This window comes from Anas acuta, chromosome 12, assembly GCF_963932015.1.
Source record: "Anas acuta chromosome 12, bAnaAcu1.1, whole genome shotgun sequence".
In the NCBI taxonomy this organism is placed as follows: domain Eukaryota; kingdom Metazoa; phylum Chordata; class Aves; order Anseriformes; family Anatidae; genus Anas; species Anas acuta.
Genome location: NC_088990.1, coordinates 9,167,549 through 9,188,271, shown reverse-complemented (window position 1 = coordinate 9,188,271; position 20,723 = coordinate 9,167,549). Strand labels below are relative to the sequence as shown.

The following is a 20,723-nucleotide window of genomic DNA, read 5'->3' as shown; positions in this document are numbered from 1 at the left end:
AATGTACTTAGCAAAAGCTAAAAAATATCCCATATCCTCTCCTTTATATCCTCTTTTGAAATTAATTCCCTTCTCTTTTTTAGGAAGATGAATTACTATTGAGAGAGAACTTGTAAATTTAAATGCATTTGAGCAATGAATCATTTGATTTATGTTTTTGTTTCTTTTCTGCCTCCCGATATTGCAGGTTTTAAGAGGCCTTCAAAACTGAAGAAAGTTACAGGCTCACAAAATTCTCTGGTACAGTCTGCTGACTTTCATATGTGTCAGGAGAAATAGGAGAAATATACAGCAAAGCAAAAGTGACCAAAGTTAAGGTACATTCATGTACAGCATCTCTGTTTTAAATCATAAGACTGATATTTCAACAACACTAACTTACTTCAAATTTCTCATACAACTTAAAAACAAAACAGAGAATAGAAAGGCAAAAAATATATAGTTTGTGAAATACCTCTGGTTTTATGTCTTACCTGTTTACTCTTTTCATTTAAATTGTCAGATAAAAACAATTGAAAATGATACATACTGACATATAAAAGCAGTTGGCTGTATGATGCCCAAATAATTTGATATAAAAATATTACTTACCATTGCCAAGGTTCTTCTTATTTAAGTTCACTATTATCATTCCTTCTTGGACATGATGTATACAGCAGAGTCAGTTCCCAGTGTGTTAAATACTTGAGAAAATAATAAATGCAGTGCAACTCCACAGTGTTTGGATATTTGACTGTAACTCCTAAGCATTCAAAGTGACTACTCAATATAACAATTTTTCCTCAGCAGAAAATGCCTTGCTATTTGCCAGCAAATCTTTAATGCTTTAGATTGGGTATTTCCAACTACCGCCCTACTTGCTAGGCAGATGTGTATAAAAGAGATGTTATTTCACTGAATCAACCACTGAGATCGTAACCCTTTTCCTGTACCACAAACAGAAATGTAAAACCTCAAACTTTCCTTTTGGACTTTTACTGACTTGTGTCTGTTGTAAGAAAGCAAAACACAACTAGTCCAAGGACTAATATATGGAAAATGTGTTAAAATGCTTTAGATCATCTCATTGCTTCTAATCCCTGCAATCCATTGGTTAACTGGCTCGTTCTGTGTTTATGTAGTTGCATGGTACAAATACAACACCTAAACTCCTTGCCCAAAGTTGAAATGATTCATTTATTACTCTTAACCTAAAAAAAAAAAAAAAAAAAAGGAAGAAGAAAGAAAACACACACAGTGCTCATTTAACCCAAGTGAGTGAAAACGCCTTTCATAAGCTCTGCAAGGGCTTGGGGAGGTTGTTCTTTGGTGAATAAAGTCTGTGTAGTGGAGCAAGAAGTTTTGTCTGCGGATGGCAGAATTTAAACTAAAGCAAACAGATAAACCAGGACCCTTCTGCTGCATGAAAAGAAGATAATAGTAAAGGAGGTGCAAATGTTATTCATATCTGGTCACTTTTGAGAGGGATTCATTCTTTTGGGGAAGGGAGAGGAGGCAGGAGGGAAAGAGGTATGTTTGTGAGGGTTTTCTATGTCCCTGCCAGCACTCTGCATTCTGAAATTACATCACTGGCCAGAGTTTGTTTGTCTTTTTGTGAGGTAATTACTCACCTTAAACATATAATATATAAGGCTTTCCATCTTCTGTGTGCTTATAAATATTAATTAATTAAATGTTACAGCCACTGTGGAAAAAGCAAATGAGACGTAATGACTGAGGGCCATACTAAATAAGTGGAAACCACGACCAAGTAAAGTCATTTCTGCTGCTTCTTTGTCTATACTGAGGCGAAGAAAAGGGCTATGTGGTAAGTCACAATTCCATAGAATGTACCACACTGTCTTCTGAAACTGGCTGTGGAACCAGTCACTTACTGGGAGAAACAGGAATACAATGAGTAACCCTTGTTCTCATGCCTGTTTTCCAGCCATAATACAAATACCTCTAAGCACAACTCTGATGGGACAGTGGTATTCTGCCTTCATTCATCATCTTCTCCAGATGGGCATTAGGCTTAATCAAATTCTAGCACTAACAGCTTGTTTCAGGACCACAGCTGGAATCAGCATGTCTAGACTAGCACTGATTTATTCCTGGCTCTCAGACCTATGTGCAAGCTACTATTCCATATGCTTTTTGTTAGAGGTAATAATGCCATTTCACAGCATAACTTTCTTTTCTTCTTTTTTTTTTTTTTTTCTTCTCCTTTTTTTATTGGAATAAGAATTTATTTTGGCTATGTGGGAAAATGCCCTGCCCCTGCTCTGGACAAGACTACTGCCAGTTCTGCTGGTATAGAGCAAGGTTACAGATAAACAAAATAAAGTTCATAAAGGAAACAGTTAAATTTTTTGACTGCCTTCACTCTGTCACAGAAAATGCTAAACACATTTGTAAGTTATATAAAACTGCATCAGTTCATATTTTCCCTTGCTGGTTTCACAGCCCAGAACAGCATAAGGACCTAGTGACATCTTTAGCCTCTCAAGAGTCTAGTAATAAAAATAAAAATCCTCCACAGAAAACAACACTGTTTCTCTCCACACCCTCCCACTGCTGGGTAAATGAGTTTCCCATTTTGCTCACTTATCCTCAGACTAAACAACGTTGAATTTACAAATCTGACATCTAATTACAGCAAGCACTAGGAACCTAGGAACCACAAAGGTTGGTGTATATCACTGTCCTTAGTGCATAGGACAGCCTTCAATCTGGAATGTCAAGTATTCAGGAGAGAAACCTCTGCCTTAAATTATATCTAGGCGATATATGCACTGAGGTATGCTATAGCCCTAAACTGGATGGGTGTGTACATGGGGGGTTCCTCTGCCATAAATTAACCTCTGGTTTTAGTCTTTCTAGTTTACTGTGTAAGTGATAATGTCAACAGCATCATGCATGTCTGACAGTGGTCTGCAGAATATGGGAAAGCAACCTTCTGCGTAAATACTGTAGGGAAGGCAAATAGTGGGTGTCCAACAGCATCAACAATCCTGACAGCAAAGCTGAAGGAACTAAGCTGGTGAGCTGTGCCTGCAGTGGGGGAAAAGTGGGTCATAAAGTCATGTGGGGGAGCACTGGGATAATGGGTGTGGGACTGCAGAGGGTTGATCAGCTCTGAGATGTGCAAGTGTGGGGTGTGGGGAAATAGAAGGGATTAAAGGAAGGAAGATCTCAGGTTAGGGTGCTTGACTGGACCTGGGGAAGCAGGTGAAATTTGAATAGAAGGTGATGGGTACAGGCACCAACTGAGTGTAAACCAAATAGGAAGTGGTACTGGATTGGGCCCTGCAGACTAGGGTGAGGGGAGAGCAGAGAGGAGGCTTGGTGAGGAACTGCCCCTTTCCATTTTTCTCTGCAGTAACAGGGAAATGATGCATTTGTGCTGGAAAGAGGCCCATCAATAGGCTGTATGTCATTTTTAAGCCATTCATCTATAGATATAGTGAAGGTAAGTCCCTCCCACTATCCTTGTTTACAAACTTATAAACTGAGCAGATAAGTCGTTTAGAGGAAAAGAAAATTAATTTCAAGGATGTCATGATTCTGACACCCTTTAAAATATCTTTCACTTTATAGAAGTTTGTCTATGCCTTTAAATCCACTTTAATTCCCTATTTTAGGTGATTTTCAAAGAATGAAAACAAAATAAGCTATTCTTAAAACAGAGAATACATTATTGATGTATTTGATGGTATTGTTATTATTTCCAGTATTATTTTCCAATCCATCTTTAATATAGCCTGACATCTTGTTTGCTTTTTTTGACCACTGCTGTGCACTGAGTAGAAATTTCCATTAAGCTGTCCACAGTAACGCCTAAATCTTTTTCTTGAGTGATTTTGCAAACCATCAGCGTATATGAATAGTTTGAATTGTTCCTTTCAATGCACATTACCTTACACTTACCTACGCTAAATTTCAGCTGCCATCTTGTTGCCCAGACCCTTCCTTTAGCTTTTGTTTGTTTTATTTCCTTTATTTCTTCAAGTTATGGCTTTTCTAAACAATCACGTATAATTTCACAGTTACACCACCTCTGGTGTTGCATGCTTGCTTTCCAGATGAGTAGTAAATACACTATATTAATCCCAGATTGCGTGTAGATTTTTGGATATCTCCTTGTTAATATACTTCCTAGCTGAAAATAGCCATTAACTTGTGTTTTTTATTTGGTCTTGAATACTGACCATAAGTCAAACACTTTACACTATTTAGAATATATAACTAATGATACTTTTAAAATTATAACTTCATCTCCTTTTGTAATGTCTTTAATAAAGAATTTAATGGAAAGTGTCTGTTGAAACTGTGTATGGACAAATACAGCCAGCCTAGATATAGGCAAAACTAGCATTTACCTTGAGCAACAAACTGTTTGGGAGTGAGAAAATTGTAATCCTACTGTGCAAGAGCAGTCCCCTCTAGTCTCCCAAGAGCAGTGTGGAATAATTCAGTAACATCTGAATTCAGTAAAGCAGCTCCTAGGTGCTTTGAGCCTATCTATTGAACACACATGTTGTCCCATGCATCCAATCTCCCTTCTCCTTCCTGCTTTCTTGACTCTGGGGAAGCAGCATGTGCAGGTCTCAGACTACTCTAGCAAATGGAAATGAGGAGACTGGAGGACTGGAACCATTTTCACTGGCTAGCCCCAAGCCACCCACCCACCCTCACTGTGGATGCAGTCTTGGAAATGTGTGTGTGTGTGTGTGTGTGCCAAGTGTTAAGGGGAAACAGTGTCCTTACCACTGAATAAAGCACTACATGAGCCACTCTGCCCAGGTAGGGCATCCACTCTTATTAGAACAGATATTAACAAGGTGGAAAGAGTTCAGAAAAAAAATTATACAAAAAGTCTGAGGAGTGTTCATTGCAGGAAGAGACTAAATGATCTGTTTTATTTTCTTCCGGCAGATTGTTGCAAGATGATTTCTTTGCTGTCTCTCTACATACCTTCATGAGACAGAATTCAGAGGCTTGGGATGGAAAGACAGACTTCTTTGAATCAGAAATACGATTTTAAAAAATGTTCATAATTTAAGGTAATTAAAGCATTCTGGCATGTTTATTCTGCTCTGTGCAATTTACTACAGCAGCAATGGGCTTGGGGTATAACAGCTGATCTTCAACAGCTGTTACTCTTGTAACCAATTTGTAGAGCTATTTGGTTGTTGTTTTTACAAAAGCCTGCCCATCTATTCACACTTCGCATTAATGTTCTTCTGGATTGGAAGAATGTAACACAGTAATTTGGCAAAATTGGGTAAAATAGGTAAAGAAAACAAACCATTAGTGAGGTGAATCTAAGTGAAGCTATTAATTATACCTCCCCTGGTGCTGTCCTGATTGTACTCAACACGAAAATGGTACATAGACAATGAATTCAGGGCTGTAAATGCAATACACTTTTTATTCCATAACTTGAGGCATACCAGGATCTTTGCACAGTAACAGGAACGTTATGCAACAAACTATTTTTAACTTTTGCAAAGATCTATTTATTTTTTTAATCTCTAAAATACTCTTTCAAGTGAACATTTTTAATTTTGGTTCAACAGGGGAGAAAAGTATCAGCAAAAAACTTCATAGACTGTTACCGAAAAATATAATTAGAGCTATATCTGACTACTAAACTGAAAAGATGATTTATTGCTTATTTCTGTTGGGAAAATCTTTGCTCACATTCAAATGTTTCATGTCACGTTAGATTCTCCCCAGGCACAGATAGCCATACAAATTTTAAAATATTTTGAACAGCTTTAGTTTATGTTCTTCTTTTTCTCTGTAGTTTTGATTTCATGGGTATGTTTTCCAGGCTCTTTAAGAACTCTTTCTTTGCCTATCAGTTCAGTTTCAACTTCACTGTCCCACCCTCAGGAAGTATGTCTTAGCCAACGGTGCTGTTATGTTGCAGGCACAAGGTCTCCAGCTGATGAATACTCTCTTCATGGCAGTTACACAGGAGAATTGTCCTCAGTTAATTACACTGTTCCTTTAGAAAAATTGCCCTACCCCAATATATTAATATACATGTATTCTCGTTGTAGAATAACTTGAAATATGTTTGAAGAATCATTATTGTGCATTTATACTGACTCTGACATCTTTCTTTACAATATGAACCTTGTGCTGTTGCAGAAAACCTAAAATTGCTATAGGTTGCATGGACCAATCAAATAAGCTGCATCACTTACATGTAACATTTAACTTCTAAAATTAAACAGCTAACAGTTCTGTTGTGTAACAAGTCAAATGTGTGGTATAAATCAACTTTGTTTCAATTCTTTCTGTGATGAATGAATGTTCTGTTCTCAGACATAATCGCTTTGATGAAATGGTTGCTCACATCAACCATATAGTGCAAATGGTTACTCCCCAAATCCTTGTTAAGCTAATTTCATAGGAAGCAGGAATTTGTGTTGGTGTTTCTGAATTCTGTATTAAGCCTAGTGTTCAGTAGAAACCATTCACAAGTCCCAGAGCGTGATACTGTTTAAAATCACTTAGCACTTCAGGACAAAATTCCATAACCGCCTAACATGGCATAATCAGTTGATATATGCAGTTAGATATTAATTAGCATGGAACAGAGGAAAATGTTGAAATACAAGCACTGCTGGAAGCATCAACATTTTCAATGAGCAGTAAGAACAATAAGTTATGTTCTATCAAAGGTCATGCACTGCAATTATTGAGATAGTTGTGTGGATGCCTTTTAAACAAATTTTCACTTGTTCCTGAAAAAAGAATGTGCATAAAAGAGAACAGATACTGAGTATTTTTGTCATGATGGAGTTATCAATGTTGTTATTAATTAAACCTGTTAATTTTGGTGTGATTTGACACCAAATATATGCAGAAAGATTTTGTGGTACATTTTAGAATGCCAGAACATTTATGAACTATTAATAATTTCTTGGTAATATTTGTATGGTGCTTTGGTCAGCACCTAGGAAACATCCAAAAAGTAGTTCTTACTGTATTCTTTACAAAGCAGTTATGCCTGTTTATCAGGCAAGGATGCTAACTCATAGGTATGGTAAACGAAGGATGAAAATGCACCTGATGCATGTATGACAAAGTGTGAAATAGGCTACTGTTACCCGTGTTAGCTAGGGAAACAGAAGGAGTTTTCACTTTATTTAAAACAGTGACCAGAAATACAAAGATCAAACCTAGGGGATTTTTGGCCATGGTAATCTCTTTTTATTACCTCTGTCTACCACGATCGCTAGTCAAAGATGGTGCCATAAAAGCAAAAGACATAATTACAGTCCTTCACCTGGGCTTCATCCATTTACCATGCACATAGAAAACTAGTCCATTCCCTTTTAGTCCAGTCCATTGTAAGAATTATGGTTTAGTATCTTATTATGAGTTGTGATTTTGTTTCGTAAGAGGTATGAGCATGAACTTGTTATGACACAGCTTTGTGACTGTCTGATCACTGGGTTGACTTCCTCATCCTCCAAAGCTTGTTTCTGGGATTACCAAGGATATCATAGCTGACCACTTTCTTCAGGAACTTGTTAGGCTGGGGTTTACTGTTGTTTGCAGTTTCATACCTTGATCTTCCCCTTTATCTTGGTTGGCTTCCCCTCTGTAGGAAGGCAAGGTGGGAGGCACTCAACATGGTCATCTGCTCAACGTGTCCTAGGGGGAGTTATCACACTGACTGGCTTAGGAGGATCAAAGAGCACAGCCTCATAAATTGGGCTGTCTCTGAGTGACTTCTCAGCCACAAGTAGAACCTGAGGTCGGCTGGATTTGTGGACAGAATTGTGCATCAAGCAGAAGGGGGAAAGATGATGGACAAGAAAAAAGGGGACGTGATGAAGCATAAAATAGAGTGTTATTCTGGATTACTACGTGACGTGAAGTCATTTGTAATCAGGCTTGAGTATGTGTATGTTCAGGACCACACAAGATTACACTGAAAGAAGAGATTAATTCAGGTAGTTTCAAAAAAAAGAACAGTTAATATTTTTAGATGAGGAAAGATTGTTCTTCACACACTGAACTACATGTTATTGCTGTGCCAACATTAAAGTACCTAGTATGTGTATGTATGTATAGTTCATTTTTATTATATGTACATATCTATGTATGTATACACATATATGTACACATACATGCATAGATATATATTTTTTTGGCAAAATATAACTTTTCATGGTCAATTAAATTCACTGGTTACTTGCAAGACTATAATACATCTTGGGTGTTCTGGCTGAACTGATGCTGCCAAAACTGTCAGCAAAAAGACCGGAAAAGCTGATGAACCTTAAACTTTTCCCCAAACAACTGCTCAGTTGTTTCTTCAGGATATAGAAGAGGCACAAAGCCCAAGCAAGAGAGGAGTGGTAGGAAACCAGGGAGGAAGGATAGAAATTGCTGTCTGATGTGGATTTCACAAACTGCTGTGTTTAATTTTTTAAGAGGCCCTATAACAATAATCCATGCTAAATAGTGTTTCAGGAGTTTTATTAAATATTGCCTATAAAGGACAGATAACTCATGCTTTAATTCAGATCTTTATTTATTCATTAGATTCTTGCTTTCATGCTGTTTCAGGATATAATATTTTTTTAAAAATTCTACATGCAACATTTTCAGAAACAGCTAAATGCAATTTTTGAAGGTGTTTTTCATAAACTGAGATCTTCCAAGGCATAGATCACCTAACTCCTGAAAGTTTTAACATGAACAAGCTGCAGAAACAACTCCTTGGCTCTTCAGGACTGGTGCTACTTTTGGAAATGGGATTTATGCTAAAAGCTGGTTAGGTATTTTTAACTGGTGTGCCATATAATTAAATAACTATATATATATATAAATAAATGCTGGCATGTATAATTCTTATTCCCTTCTGTGGGCTTGTCAGACCCACAGAGACAGCACTGTGGTTTGTGGGCTCTTCTCCTAGCAACTCTTATTAACGTCAGAATTACTTGGGCAGCTGCATCTTTATACCCCACACTGAGAATTTACTAGTTGGTGCTGGTTTGTGTGTAGAATTCATATGCCTCTATCTCTGGTTATTTGCACCAGGTCTACTTCAATTTCCTGTCATCTTTCAACTACTTTTAATAACAACTTTAGGCTATTGCTTACTGAGCATCTCTGCTATAGTTGTTCCTATTTGGGAAATAGATAAAGGTATGGTCCCTGCCCCAAGGAGCCTATAATTAAAACAAGACCAGCATTATAGACACGTATATACTAGCTGGCCTGTAACTGGATGGTCTGTTTAGTTTTGTTTTGACGTACTGTATGAAGCAGCATTTAACAGATGTTGGAAAATGAGCTCTCTGAGCTTCTCATATAAACACACAGCAGAGATGCATGTGTATGAATTAATTTCATCAGTGAATGTGGGTATTAATGTCATCAAGCATTTTCTAATGCTTGCGCCTATCCTGTTGCACTCTGAGGCCTCCTAGCCAAAAAATATAGAAACTTATTGAAAGAAAGCTGAAGTGACTCTCTCATGGCAATGCTTTCTAGCACAGCACTGATGATTCTGTTCTCTCACATGAAAGGCATTGCTTTGTACAAGCCCACCATTTGTCAATTGCTTCATCATATATCCTCCTTAAAAACAACAAAAAAAAAAAATTAAAAATATGTGGGTCTCTCCCTTTGTCTTTATAACAAGTTGTCCCTCTCATTATAAGCACTGCTACACCTATCACGCAAGTCTTGTAGTTGGCATTATTAGGGCTGCACATCTCCTGGCTGAAATAGCACACTTCACAGCAAGGTGACAGGTCTTTCCAACCTTTACTCTTACCCAGGGGAATACAGTATTGGAATTAGGATTAGATTCCTTTTTACTGCTTCCAGGATGAAGCCAAGCCAGCATGAAATACAGTGCTTTTCCCTCTTTATACTGCATACAGGCAAGGAATCTAAGGGAGAGCAGGTTAGGCAGGGAATGGAGGCAACACCAGAACAGAAAAGAGGTGTAAGTGACAAAACAACATAGAGACTTCTTAATTTCCACTTGTATTTGATGCCTTCTGCACTTCATGTCTTATGTATTCCTCATCTGTGGCCCCCCTAGTTTAGTTTTCATGCTTAAAATATCTAAGTGTTCCTAAAGAATGTTTTAGAAGGACACTCCCTTCCATCCCAAGTTATAGCATTTATGCAATATTAATTTAGGGTGAGTGGGCACAGATGTTATCAAAATCACCCTCATACCTGCCAACTCCACCAAAGTTTCCAGTGCTTGGATATATTCTTCCACTGCTGTGTGGAATTTCTTATTGTAATGTTCTCTGTGCTTTTCTTTTTTTTCTTTTCTTTTTTTTTTTTTTTTCTTCAGATATCCAGTTAGTAAGTCTGCATATGGCTTCCTCCTCTGACCAGCTGACTGAGCTAAAATAATACCTCCTGACAATCAAAAATAGAAAGCAGCCTAGGTACTGGTGTGATTAGAGTGAGGGACGAGGAACTTGGACTGAGTGCTAGAAGAGGACTTTATAACCCTTGCAAATCAGTAGGTTTGGGCTAGATGACATGGCAGAGGAGAAGTGATGTGAAATATGAGATGGGGGATCATGCAAAAGAGCAGGGAAAGTGAAAAGGCAGATGTATAACTGGATTTTCATTTTTCCAGTGTTACTTCTGTGTCAGTTAACTAGGAGGATGAGGGCTTTCTTGAATTCCATACTTCTTTACTTCAATATTGTGCTGTTAACATACATCACACAGCAAAACGTATGCAGATGCAAGTTCTTTCTATACCTCAGGCCTCCAAAAAGCTATATCAGCACAGCACTGAATCTGAACTAATGCACCCTGTCTCTTAGTGGGAACTAATAGCTCAGGATTAGCTTCATGCTAACAGCTTTTGAGCTGCCTGGAAGTGAGTTTTATCTGCCCACAATGTACTTTGTAGACCTTTCCTTACTGGGTGTAATTTGGAAGAAGCATTAAGAGCTTTCTTAAGACATTTTGCTTTTCATTGTTATATGTCAAAGTGCTTTGCAAATGAAGCAATATGAATCACTGTCCATATTTCATGGATTGCAAAACCAGCACAACCAAAATACAGTGCATGCCCTTAGTTGCTCAATGGTCGGGTCTAGAGCGTGGTTCAGATCTCCATTACTCCATCAATTACGCCACACTGTGGCAGTCACGGGATTGTTCAGATTCTGTGCTAATATTCAGTCCGATAAAGCTTTATATTAAATCCTGTGTTTACCAATAAATGTCCACACTGGTCGAATTAGAAACACTGCAGTGCATCCATGCAGCCTGATTTTTTTTCTAGTTTATTACCCACAACATCAAAGTAGAATTATGTCAATCTATTTTGAAAATGTGCAGAATTTTAATCTCTGTAGATTGGTGTAAGTAACAGCAGTGTCCCTATAAAAACATGCACCATTTGCTGCACATCAGTTTTCATATCTTTATGTAGAAAGTATTACTCTTTCTTCAGAAACATGCTTTTTCTGTATGTTTTTTGTTAGAAATTAATGTTCCAATTAATTTTAAGAAATTGATTCCCGGCAAAGTATGTATGTTGTACTTTCTTCTATCTGCCTTTGTTGCTTGATTTTATTTTCTAAAAAGATGATAAAACATTGATCATATTTCCTAGCCCAAAATTCAAGCCTGATTTCATCTAGTTGGTTTTTTCTGGCATTGTATCAAGAACTTATTTGAATGTGAATGTTTCAAGCTATTTTTACGTGTGTAGCAAAAATCCTGCAGGCGATAATCACCCTTTTTAGACAACGTGGTGCCATCGTGTGGACAATATTAAGAAGTGTAAAAACAGTTAAAAAATGAGTAACACAAATATCTGCATTTGACATCAAGAATCAGCTATACTATAAATAGATATCTTGTGATATAAGAAACTTTGCACAATCTCTGGTCTTAAAACTGTACTAGGTCAGAAGAAAAACTGATAAGATAATCAGGAATTGATTCAATCCTGTTTATTTTCCAGCAGTTTGCACAGCACTTTCCCATAAGGTGCAGTCTGATCAAAACATGTGAAAGACTTCAAGCCACTTTTAATCAGCACCTAATTACAACATTGTCTACTTCTGCACTCATTTGTGTGTCTTTTTATGTCTGGTTTTCCTCTAAGACCATACAAAACTTGTTTTTGTGCAACCTGCATTGCTTCTCTCCCACACAAATGCGCACACACTCACACAAACACTCCAATCCATAATGTTGGCCAGTCTAGGCTCTCTGCCCACACAGTTCTCATTTCTGCATGAGTTCACATGAAGCTTTGTTTCAATAATAGTTTTGTTTTAAGGCCTCTTGTTTATTACACTTAACTCAATGAAAAGAAGTTTTTCCAGATTTGAAATAGCTTTATCTATAGCAGACAGGTTAAGGCTTGCACGCATAGAATGTGATTCAAAAATTGTCCTCTGTGATATGCTCCCCCAGAGCAAATCTGCATGTCACAGAACATGTCTTTCACCTGCTCTAAGACACTGTATGACAAGTGCCAGTTAGCCTATCCTGCTATTAAATTTATATCGAATAAAAGCAAGAACTTCTAAAGTTTTCCCAGTTGGCTTGAAACAGGTCATCTATCTGGGACAGAGTTTGAAGTCATAAATGTTTGGATTGATCCCTTCTTTTGTGAAAGTTTCATATTTTTGTTTTGAACACTTTATGAACACTGAAGATTTTTGGAATGCTTTGTGAGAATGGACTTTTTAACTCAGAACTTCAATTATTTAGTTTGTGCAGAAAGCGCCTGCCATTGCAGTAAAATAAGAAATGGAATATGTATACATGTAACTGTACTAAATGGATATAATGGAATGCCAAATATTAAGAAGATTCTCTGTGGTAGTTTCAGCTCATAGTTGTGTCTCATGATTTGTTGATTTTGATGTTTAAGAAAATGTGAGTTCCATCTTTTAACCATTCTTGGGCCCGATACACTTTCATGTGGATTCTTTGGTGTCTGATTAGGTATAAACATAAACTGTAGTCTTATTGGGCAAATTTACAGGGTCTCTCATTCTTTTCCTATCTTGACATGTATGAGCTTACTTTTCTTTGAGAATTTCATCTTGCTGTCAAACTTGATTGAAATGATTATGGATTGAAAAATTCTGCCATTAGGAAGCAAATGGAACGTGGTGATGCATGAAAAAAGGCTCTAGGAAGTTTCTAGTCCTCATCGCTGTGCACTGCTTGAGTACTTGGAACTTAAATTTTTAGAGCAGACAGATGAAAGTAAAAATTCATACTTTTTTCTTAATTCCATTCCCATAAATTTGAAGCCAATCTTTAGATATAGAGATCGTGCTTGAGATTTTTTAATAATTGGCAACATTACATTGTGTGGAACAAGCTCAACCAACAAATTTCTCTCAGATGATCTTTAAATGTCAAAGTGTCCCATAATAGCTTGCATGAGTTTGGGTTTTAGTGTTTTGGAAACTCTATGCTCATTCTTTTCAAAAGGCTGACACTGGTTTGTTTTTGGAAGCATTGGTTACATACACTTGAAAGGCCAGTAATTTAGTGCAAATACACTTTATTTACTGATCTGACTTCTTTTGCCATCATTGAATGTGAAAGTACGAAAATGAACCCTTGTTGATTGACAAATTTTTTATGTCATGCATTGTTCATCAAACTTTATTAGTCAATTTTTGCCATTCACATAACCCTGATGAGTTGATGAGATTACATAAAATTATTAATGATAGACTTTCATTTCTGTTTTTAATTAAACATCTCTAATACTAAAATCTGAGCAGAAAACAATAAGAACCAGAATCTCATCAATCTTTGTCATTTGTAATCTGGGATTTTTATATTCTCTGTCTCTTGACAAAATTCTTTCTTTCCGATTCCCCCTGGCTGAGGGTCAGGTCTATCAATCATAGTACCATTGTCACCGGGATTTGCTGTAACTATTACCCAGTAATTCTTATCTTCTTCAACTCTATGGGAGTCCAGATAAGTGTGACAAATTACTTCATATTCCCTTCCAAAATAAGACCTGCAAAGCCAAAGAAAAGGGGCATAGAATTAATATATACACATTCAGCAAGTCTGAATTAGCTGTAAGACATTCAACGTTTTCTCATGTTTTTCTTGGTTTATTCAGAAATATTAGCATGCACTTACAAAGATTGGACTCTTAATAGAAACACATCTATATATCACTTTGTTAGTCATTAATAACCTAGGAATGTGAAATTAAAGGGAAATGCCACCTTTCTAGTTTCAGAGCTAAAGCAGCCCCAACAGTATACAGCGCTGATACTGAGTACATGGAAGCAGGTTAGGTTCTCTGCAGCCTTTTATATCGCCGTTCTTTTTGACTGAAGATGACTTAATCATTTCAGTCTCAGCCCTCCAGATCTTGTTTCATTCTCAAAAAACTGAAACAAATTCTCAGTCAAATTTTTCCTTGATTTAATGAGAAACAATTTTTATACTCCTTAACATTTCATCAATATTAATTCAATACATGCATATGAACGTGAATTGTTGGATTAACTTTCATTTATTGTGAGTCATGTGGATATATAAGAAGTATAGAATTGTATGCTGTGGTATTTATTTTCTGTTACTCCTCATACTTCTTAGCATACCATTTTTTCTTAGAAAAAAAATAAAATTAATTGCTCAAGATATTCAAAGGGAGAACCACCAAGACACTAAAGAAGGCTAGAAGCATTATGTGGTAGGAAATAAAAAGGAAAAACAAATATGATTAAGACAGCTGATTGTCTACAGGATCACAGTAGCACACATCAGAGCCAAGAAATAAAACTGGGGAAAAGGAGAACGTGCATTCTGCATTTTTTTGTTTCTTTGGTGTATTCCTAAAGCAACTATCTTGCTTCTTACAGTAATTCTTGATGTACTGAGCTGGTGTATCATAATGGGTATTGCAGCCAGTTATAAATTATTCTTACCTTGTCCAAAAGTTCCTTGGAACGGCTAAGCTCCGATTAGTATGGCAATGAGTAATAATCACTTTAGAGTTTGCCTGGAAAAATAACAAAACCAAAACCAAAAGAGGGGTGATAGATACTTTTAGACTGATTTTAATAACTCTTATTCAAATTAAATGATTTACTTTACTGCTTAATGCAAGTCTGCATGGCTGTGTATCATGCTATAGATCGATAGTGAGGTATTTTAAGCCATACGTTCTCAATACAACCATCTTAACAGTTCAGACTAAACAAACACTTAGCCCTCAGATAAGACACAGTCTACTGTCCAATGCATTCTCCTCCACTCCCTTATGTTGGGCACTTAAATAATAATAATAAAAATAATAAGAAGAAAATAATGGAGAGTTATGCCAGTAATCAGGGTAATACTGCTTACAGTGGTTATTTGTCAGATGAGAGATCCAGGCGTTTTGGGGATACAGACTAGATCTGGACCCTTACATTTTACTTTTTTTTTTTTTTTTTGGTAAAAGAATCTTTAGTCACCCTCATTTACCACCACTGTGAAAGAATATTCTTTGACAATTACGTAACTCTGACTGTGTTTATTAGTGAGCTGATTCATGGAAATGAGTCACAAATCAAGGCTGTAGTTGAACTGTTATATTTGTGATATTTTGCTATACACCCAGCACTTCAGGAAGCCAAGAAGTTATGTGGAACAGGAAAATATTATATCCACTTAATGTTTTTACAACAACAAATTTGGAAAAGCATCCGCTTTTCCACATGCCTTGCGGTTTATTGTTGTTACTTTTTGAATTTAATGTTCTTAAGCAATCAAAGCTTCCAATATTGAAAATGGAATTTAGTGCTCAGAAGTCCTGAAATGCAGATTCCGAGTACTGCATCCTCCAAACAGTGCCCACCTTTGACAGTTTTTGAAAAACCGAGCAAGTCAACCTCAAATGAGCACCAGATTCCCTGGTTTAAAAAAATAAATTAATAAAAATCTTCCTTCTTCTTTCTTAAAATGAAAATTCATTAAAATTAATGAATAAAATGGATGCAACTTTCTTTTAAATAGTCAATCTACTCTTTCAATTAAATACTTAACTTTTTTTTTTAAACATTTTTAATTTCTTACAGGAACTGGAGATCCTTCATATTCAAGACGCAGCTGTGGATCCAAGAAGGCAGTTTGCCAGCAAGTCAAATAAGAAAGCTCATCTGTCAAAAATACTTGCTGAAGGTGAGATTTTTTAGCAAATCTGATGAATGATTTATGGTCACTTGCTAGATAGAACTGTAAACAAAAATACATATTAACAACAATATAAAATTAAAATATATGTAATTCAAATAAAATCAGCACAAAAAATATCTCTTTGCTTCTGAACAACGTCTGTCAAATTGAAGCCACACAATTAAAACCCACAAAATAGTCTATAGTGTTGATAAACTCATAAAGTAGCCATGTTATACTTAAACCAGTGAATATTAAAATTGAATTTACATTTCAAAGATTTTCTCTGAATCAAGTGATAGCTGAGAGGGAAAATTTTCTTGTAGTTGTGGTGATTTATTCTGAGTACGTATATAACATGAAATGTCTATTTTGCCTTTAACTTGTAAAGGAAGCCATTGTTAACATTTAATAGAAATCTGCCTCTGAATGATAGAATAGTATGTTATTTCCTATAAAGACTATAGCTTTCTCTTCATAAGAAATGAAATCAAATGAAAGCTTTTCATCTTGGACTTTTAAAAAAAAAACAAAACTCCTTTATCTATCATTCAGGTTCAGTCCCCTTGGACTGACTGCACACCTGAGCTCAGACAAGTTGCATGAACTTTCTAATTAAGTATTGTTTGTCTTGATCTGTGTATGGTTCTTAATCTGTTCTGTAAGATGTTGAACCATTATACAGCTTGGTGTATATATATATATATATACAGTAACTAAAAGCATAATATCAGTATATGCTGTCACTGTCATTTGCAACTTTATTCCCTTACCATTGGATCAGAAAACCCTCCTGTTGTGCCGAGACCAAACTTTTGCCCAAATCTAATGGGTTCACCCACTGAACTTCCATCAACACTATTAAAATTGTAAAAAGAACAAAGAGAAAGTCAAGTATATCAGCTTTACTATTAGTTTTTGGTGTTTAAAGTCTGTGTTAACTGAAAAGATATATCATAAATTATTTACTGGTTAAAATATTTAACAGAATAGAAATTCAAACTTTATTGATTCCTTTTTATGATGCATTCATTAACACGCATAGTAGAAAGATAATATCCAATGAAAAACTAATGGTAATTAAGCACTGAGGCCACCTTTGAAATATACTTAATACAAGCATCTGAAAAATAAGACTTAAAGCAGAACAGTGTTTGTCTCTAACTTAACACCTGTTCCTAATTATACATATAATTGATATGTAGTAATTGGGTTTATTACTTCAATGTACATGCTGGTATATCCATATTTTCAAAATGATTTCTGTATCTTACATGAAAGAATCACTAAATTAAGTGCTAGGCTGTTCTAAGTATATTTAGAGTAGAAACTTCTGCAGCTGATGAACTTTGTAGTTAGCTAATGAGGGATCTGAAAGCATGCAGTGCCAATGACTAGCATCAGACAGCTGTTGAGCAAAAGTACTTTGGTTGCATTTCTAGAAGGCCTAAATTTGGATCTTGGCATCAAAATTCTTTATTATGTCTAACTGAAAGTGTTTTGCTCAATCCGCATTTTACAGGCTAGTTTGTACTCTTACGCAATGTTATTTTTCTTAAACACATGCACTCAGGCAGAGCCTTACACTGTTGAGCAGGGGCCTGTTCTATTTTGTCTCCTGCAAACAGCTGGAATCAAGCATGTCTGTGAGACGGAGTATGCTGTTTGATTGAGGGTTTTTTTAGGACAACAGGAGTAGCAGTCCACTTTATAGACAGCAAAGGCATTGACACAAATTTCCACTTCAGAGACTTTATTTGCAGGAGAACAAATAATTTGGACATGTTTTGTATTCTAGAGCTCAAATATGACCACATTAAAAACAGCTGCAGAGCTTACCAAATGACACAGTGGACTTGATTCTGTTTTCACACCATTTCTATGCTGACTTGAAATTCCTTGGAATCATTCACAGTAACATGCACAGCAGAAGCAAGTTTAATGCATGACCCAAGTTAGAGTGTTTCTTAAATATATTTTACTTAAGTTCATTTGTATTTTAGCACAATTAATTGCATATTTCTCAAAATAAGATATTGAAAGCTAATGGAATAATTGAAAACAATGTAGAGGAATGTACCAAACCTTAAAAGACAAAATGTGTTTCGACCCACGGGGTCTGTGGTTTTGACGGCACTAACTCCACAAGGAGCTTGCAGTGACACAGCCGAATATATGGATATTTCCTCCAGATTGATTGCCAGCGTTAGGTTGCCGCACGCTCCAGTGTAATTGTCCACTGAGGATTCGCTGTCCGGGCTCAAAAGCATCACAGTGTCTCCAAAGCAAATAAATCCATCCTTAGACACCGACAGCTTTATCTAAATCAAAATACACATGCTTTTATACAGAATTATCTGAACTTAGTATCAGCGGTATTTTAACCTATGAAACGCTAGCCCATAGCATTCTTCGTGTGTAAAGCACGTTAATAAGCAGCTATGTCGTTCTATGCGGAGTCACAGAGAACTGACAAAACCTGCTGTAAAAATTACCTTCTTTAAAAGATTCTCTTCCAGCCTGCCTATTTTCTGCATTAACAGCTCCCCTCGGTCTCTTTTACGTATGAAATCCCTCATGCGGTCCTGTTTGCAAAGGAGAGAGGGGGGCAAACGTTACCCAGCGCAAACAACCTGAGGTTTTGCGAGAAGGCTCAGAGGCAGGCGGGCTCCGGGGAGCTGGGGCGGGGGAGCGAAGGGCCCAGCTCCGCGGTTACCTCCTCCAGGACCGCCGCCTCGTTCCAGTTGCCCACCAGCACACCGGGGCCGTAGGCGGCCATGGCGGCCTAGGCCGCGCCGCGTCCACCGTCGCCATGGCGACCGCGCTAGCAGGCGATTGGGCGCTGGCGGGGCGGAGGCCGCCAATGAGCGGAGCGTTCGTGAGGGGAGGGGGCGGGCTCTTTTTTCCCGCCGGGGCAGGGCGTTGCCGGGGTGTCCTGAGGAGAAAGAGCGCCAGGAGAAATGGCGTCAGGAGAGGGGCTCTGCCCCTGGCATTCCGTGGCCGTGTCCAGCGTGGGGGCAGCTGCGGAGCGAGCCCCTTGAACTCGCTCCCTCTTAAGGAGTGATTGCCAGACCCTAAATCTAGCAGGGACAGGCCACTGCCAGTGAATAAATAAATAAAAATATGTATGGCAGTGTGGGGTCCCTTGTGATTTGGCCGAGTCTGAAGGCAGGAGGAGGTCGCGAGGCTGAGCCCCGGAGCTTTGTGCTGAGGGGTTTCGGGGCACCTGCCTTGGTGCTTGGGTCTCCGTGGCCAGATCAAGGGCAAGCGTGCTGTTGGGGTGGCTGCATGTGTGTGGGGCACTAGACTAGCACCCGCTGACTTGAGGCACAATTTATCCATTCCTCAGAGAACAGCAAGCCCAACATACAGTCTTGGAGTGAGCATTATTTAGAACCCACCAGTCTTACTGGCCAAAGAGTTGTTTCATCTTCACCTACCTGACAAGCACAAAGCTAGCACTATAGTGTTGCTGAATGTGGTTAACGCCTTGTTTGCGAATGCTTTGGTTCTGTGATTATTTTATTTCTTAAGACAACTGTGGCAAAACAGGCTGTGTGAACATACTGAAGGTTTGCTTTCCAGACAACTTAAGCCAACAATTTTCAGGCATGGTGTAGATCCTCTCACAGGACGTTTAATCCCCATAGTAGTCTTAGTTTCCTTAACTAAGGTTTTCTTGCAAGTTGACTGTTGTAAGCAGGTTTCAAAGCTGGGGAACTTAAAAAAGCTTAAGAGAAAATGGTGGTTGTTGTTGTCTGTTCTAATGGAAAGTGGGGCTACATGCTATCATCAGCCATCTTGGTCAACAGTTCACATTATAGCCCTTTTGTTTTGTTTTGTTTTCGTTTTGTTCTGGCTCCAAAAGTTATTCAGCATATCCCAGAGCCTTGAAGGACGAAATAAATCTGTATTTGTTCAAATAGCACCACTCTGTGGTCAGTTGTGGTAAGCGAAGTTTTCCCACATGTAGCGATGCTGAAACTACTTCCTTGAAACAGGGAGGAAACTTCGTTCATCTTGGCCTAATATCAAAAGTCAACAAATTTTGGAAGCCTAGGAAGTGATTAGAAATCTGAAGTTTTATCAGTAAAAAAAAAAAAAAAAAAAAAAAAGAGAGAGAGAGAGAGAGATAGAAAAGATTTATTTTAGCTAATTTCCCACGTTATTAGTAATTTCTACTTACCTCTTAAACTGACATTCGTGCTCTTCACAGAGCTAAGGTTTTGCTGAAGGTGACCAGTTAGTTATATTGGTATACAAATAGGGACTTAACAACCTTTAGTTCAAAATTGCAAAATCATAGGGTTTTTAGAGCTACCTGAGGTGCTGAGGGAGTTGGCGGATGTGATTTCCAAGCTGCTTTCCATCATCTGTCAGTGGTCATGGTCATCCGGAGAGATCCTGGGTGACTGCAGACTTGCTAATGTGACCCCCATCTATAAGAAGGGTCGTAAGGAGGAACTGGGGAGCTACGGGCCTGTCAGCCTGACCTCGGTGCCAGGAAAGGTGATGGCAGAGGGCATCTGGAATACAGTCATGCAATGTACATGGGA

General features: G+C 37.6%; 2 protein-coding genes and 1 long non-coding RNA gene across 11 annotated transcripts in view; 1 reads left to right on the top strand and 2 right to left on the bottom strand.

The window, feature by feature from the left end:
* Positions 1-810, bottom strand: part of IL16 (interleukin 16) — a 45,047-nt gene extending 44,237 nt beyond the window's left edge. For 3 of the 5 annotated variants that reach the window (XM_068696318.1, XM_068696319.1, XM_068696320.1), the window contains exon 1: positions 592-810. The gene's annotated coding sequence lies outside the window, so the exon portion shown is untranslated. The remainder of the gene's footprint in view (positions 1-591) is intronic. The other 2 variants (XM_068696321.1, XM_068696322.1) reach the window with 2 other exon arrangements.
* LOC137863291 (uncharacterized) overlaps positions 1-20,723 on the top strand; it is a 54,892-nt gene that overhangs the window by 22,222 nt on the left and 11,947 nt on the right. For 3 of the 4 annotated variants that reach the window (XR_011100840.1, XR_011100838.1, XR_011100839.1), the window contains 2 exons: positions 4,918-5,045; positions 16,071-16,173. This is a non-coding gene — a long non-coding RNA (uncharacterized lncRNA). The remainder of the gene's footprint in view (positions 1-4,917; positions 5,046-16,070; positions 16,174-20,723) is intronic. The other variant, XR_011100841.1, reaches the window with a different exon arrangement.
* On the bottom strand, positions 13,298-19,146 carry CFAP161 (cilia and flagella associated protein 161). 2 transcript variants are annotated; one of them, XM_068696329.1, is made up of 7 exons: positions 18,884-19,137; positions 18,663-18,752; positions 18,253-18,488; positions 16,941-17,025; positions 16,069-16,227; positions 14,937-15,010; positions 13,298-14,011 (listed from the first exon to the last, which is right to left on the bottom strand). In XM_068696329.1, exons 1-7 carry the CDS (start codon positions 18,944-18,946, stop codon positions 13,801-13,803), a joined length of 918 nt encoding a protein of 305 aa, XP_068552430.1. In that variant the 5' UTR covers positions 18,947-19,137; the 3' UTR covers positions 13,298-13,800. The 2 variants fall into 2 exon arrangements, with proteins under 2 accessions (XP_068552430.1, XP_068552431.1); XM_068696330.1 differs by lacking the exon at positions 13,298-14,011 and adding an exon at positions 14,035-14,387 and having other exon boundaries at positions 18,884-19,146.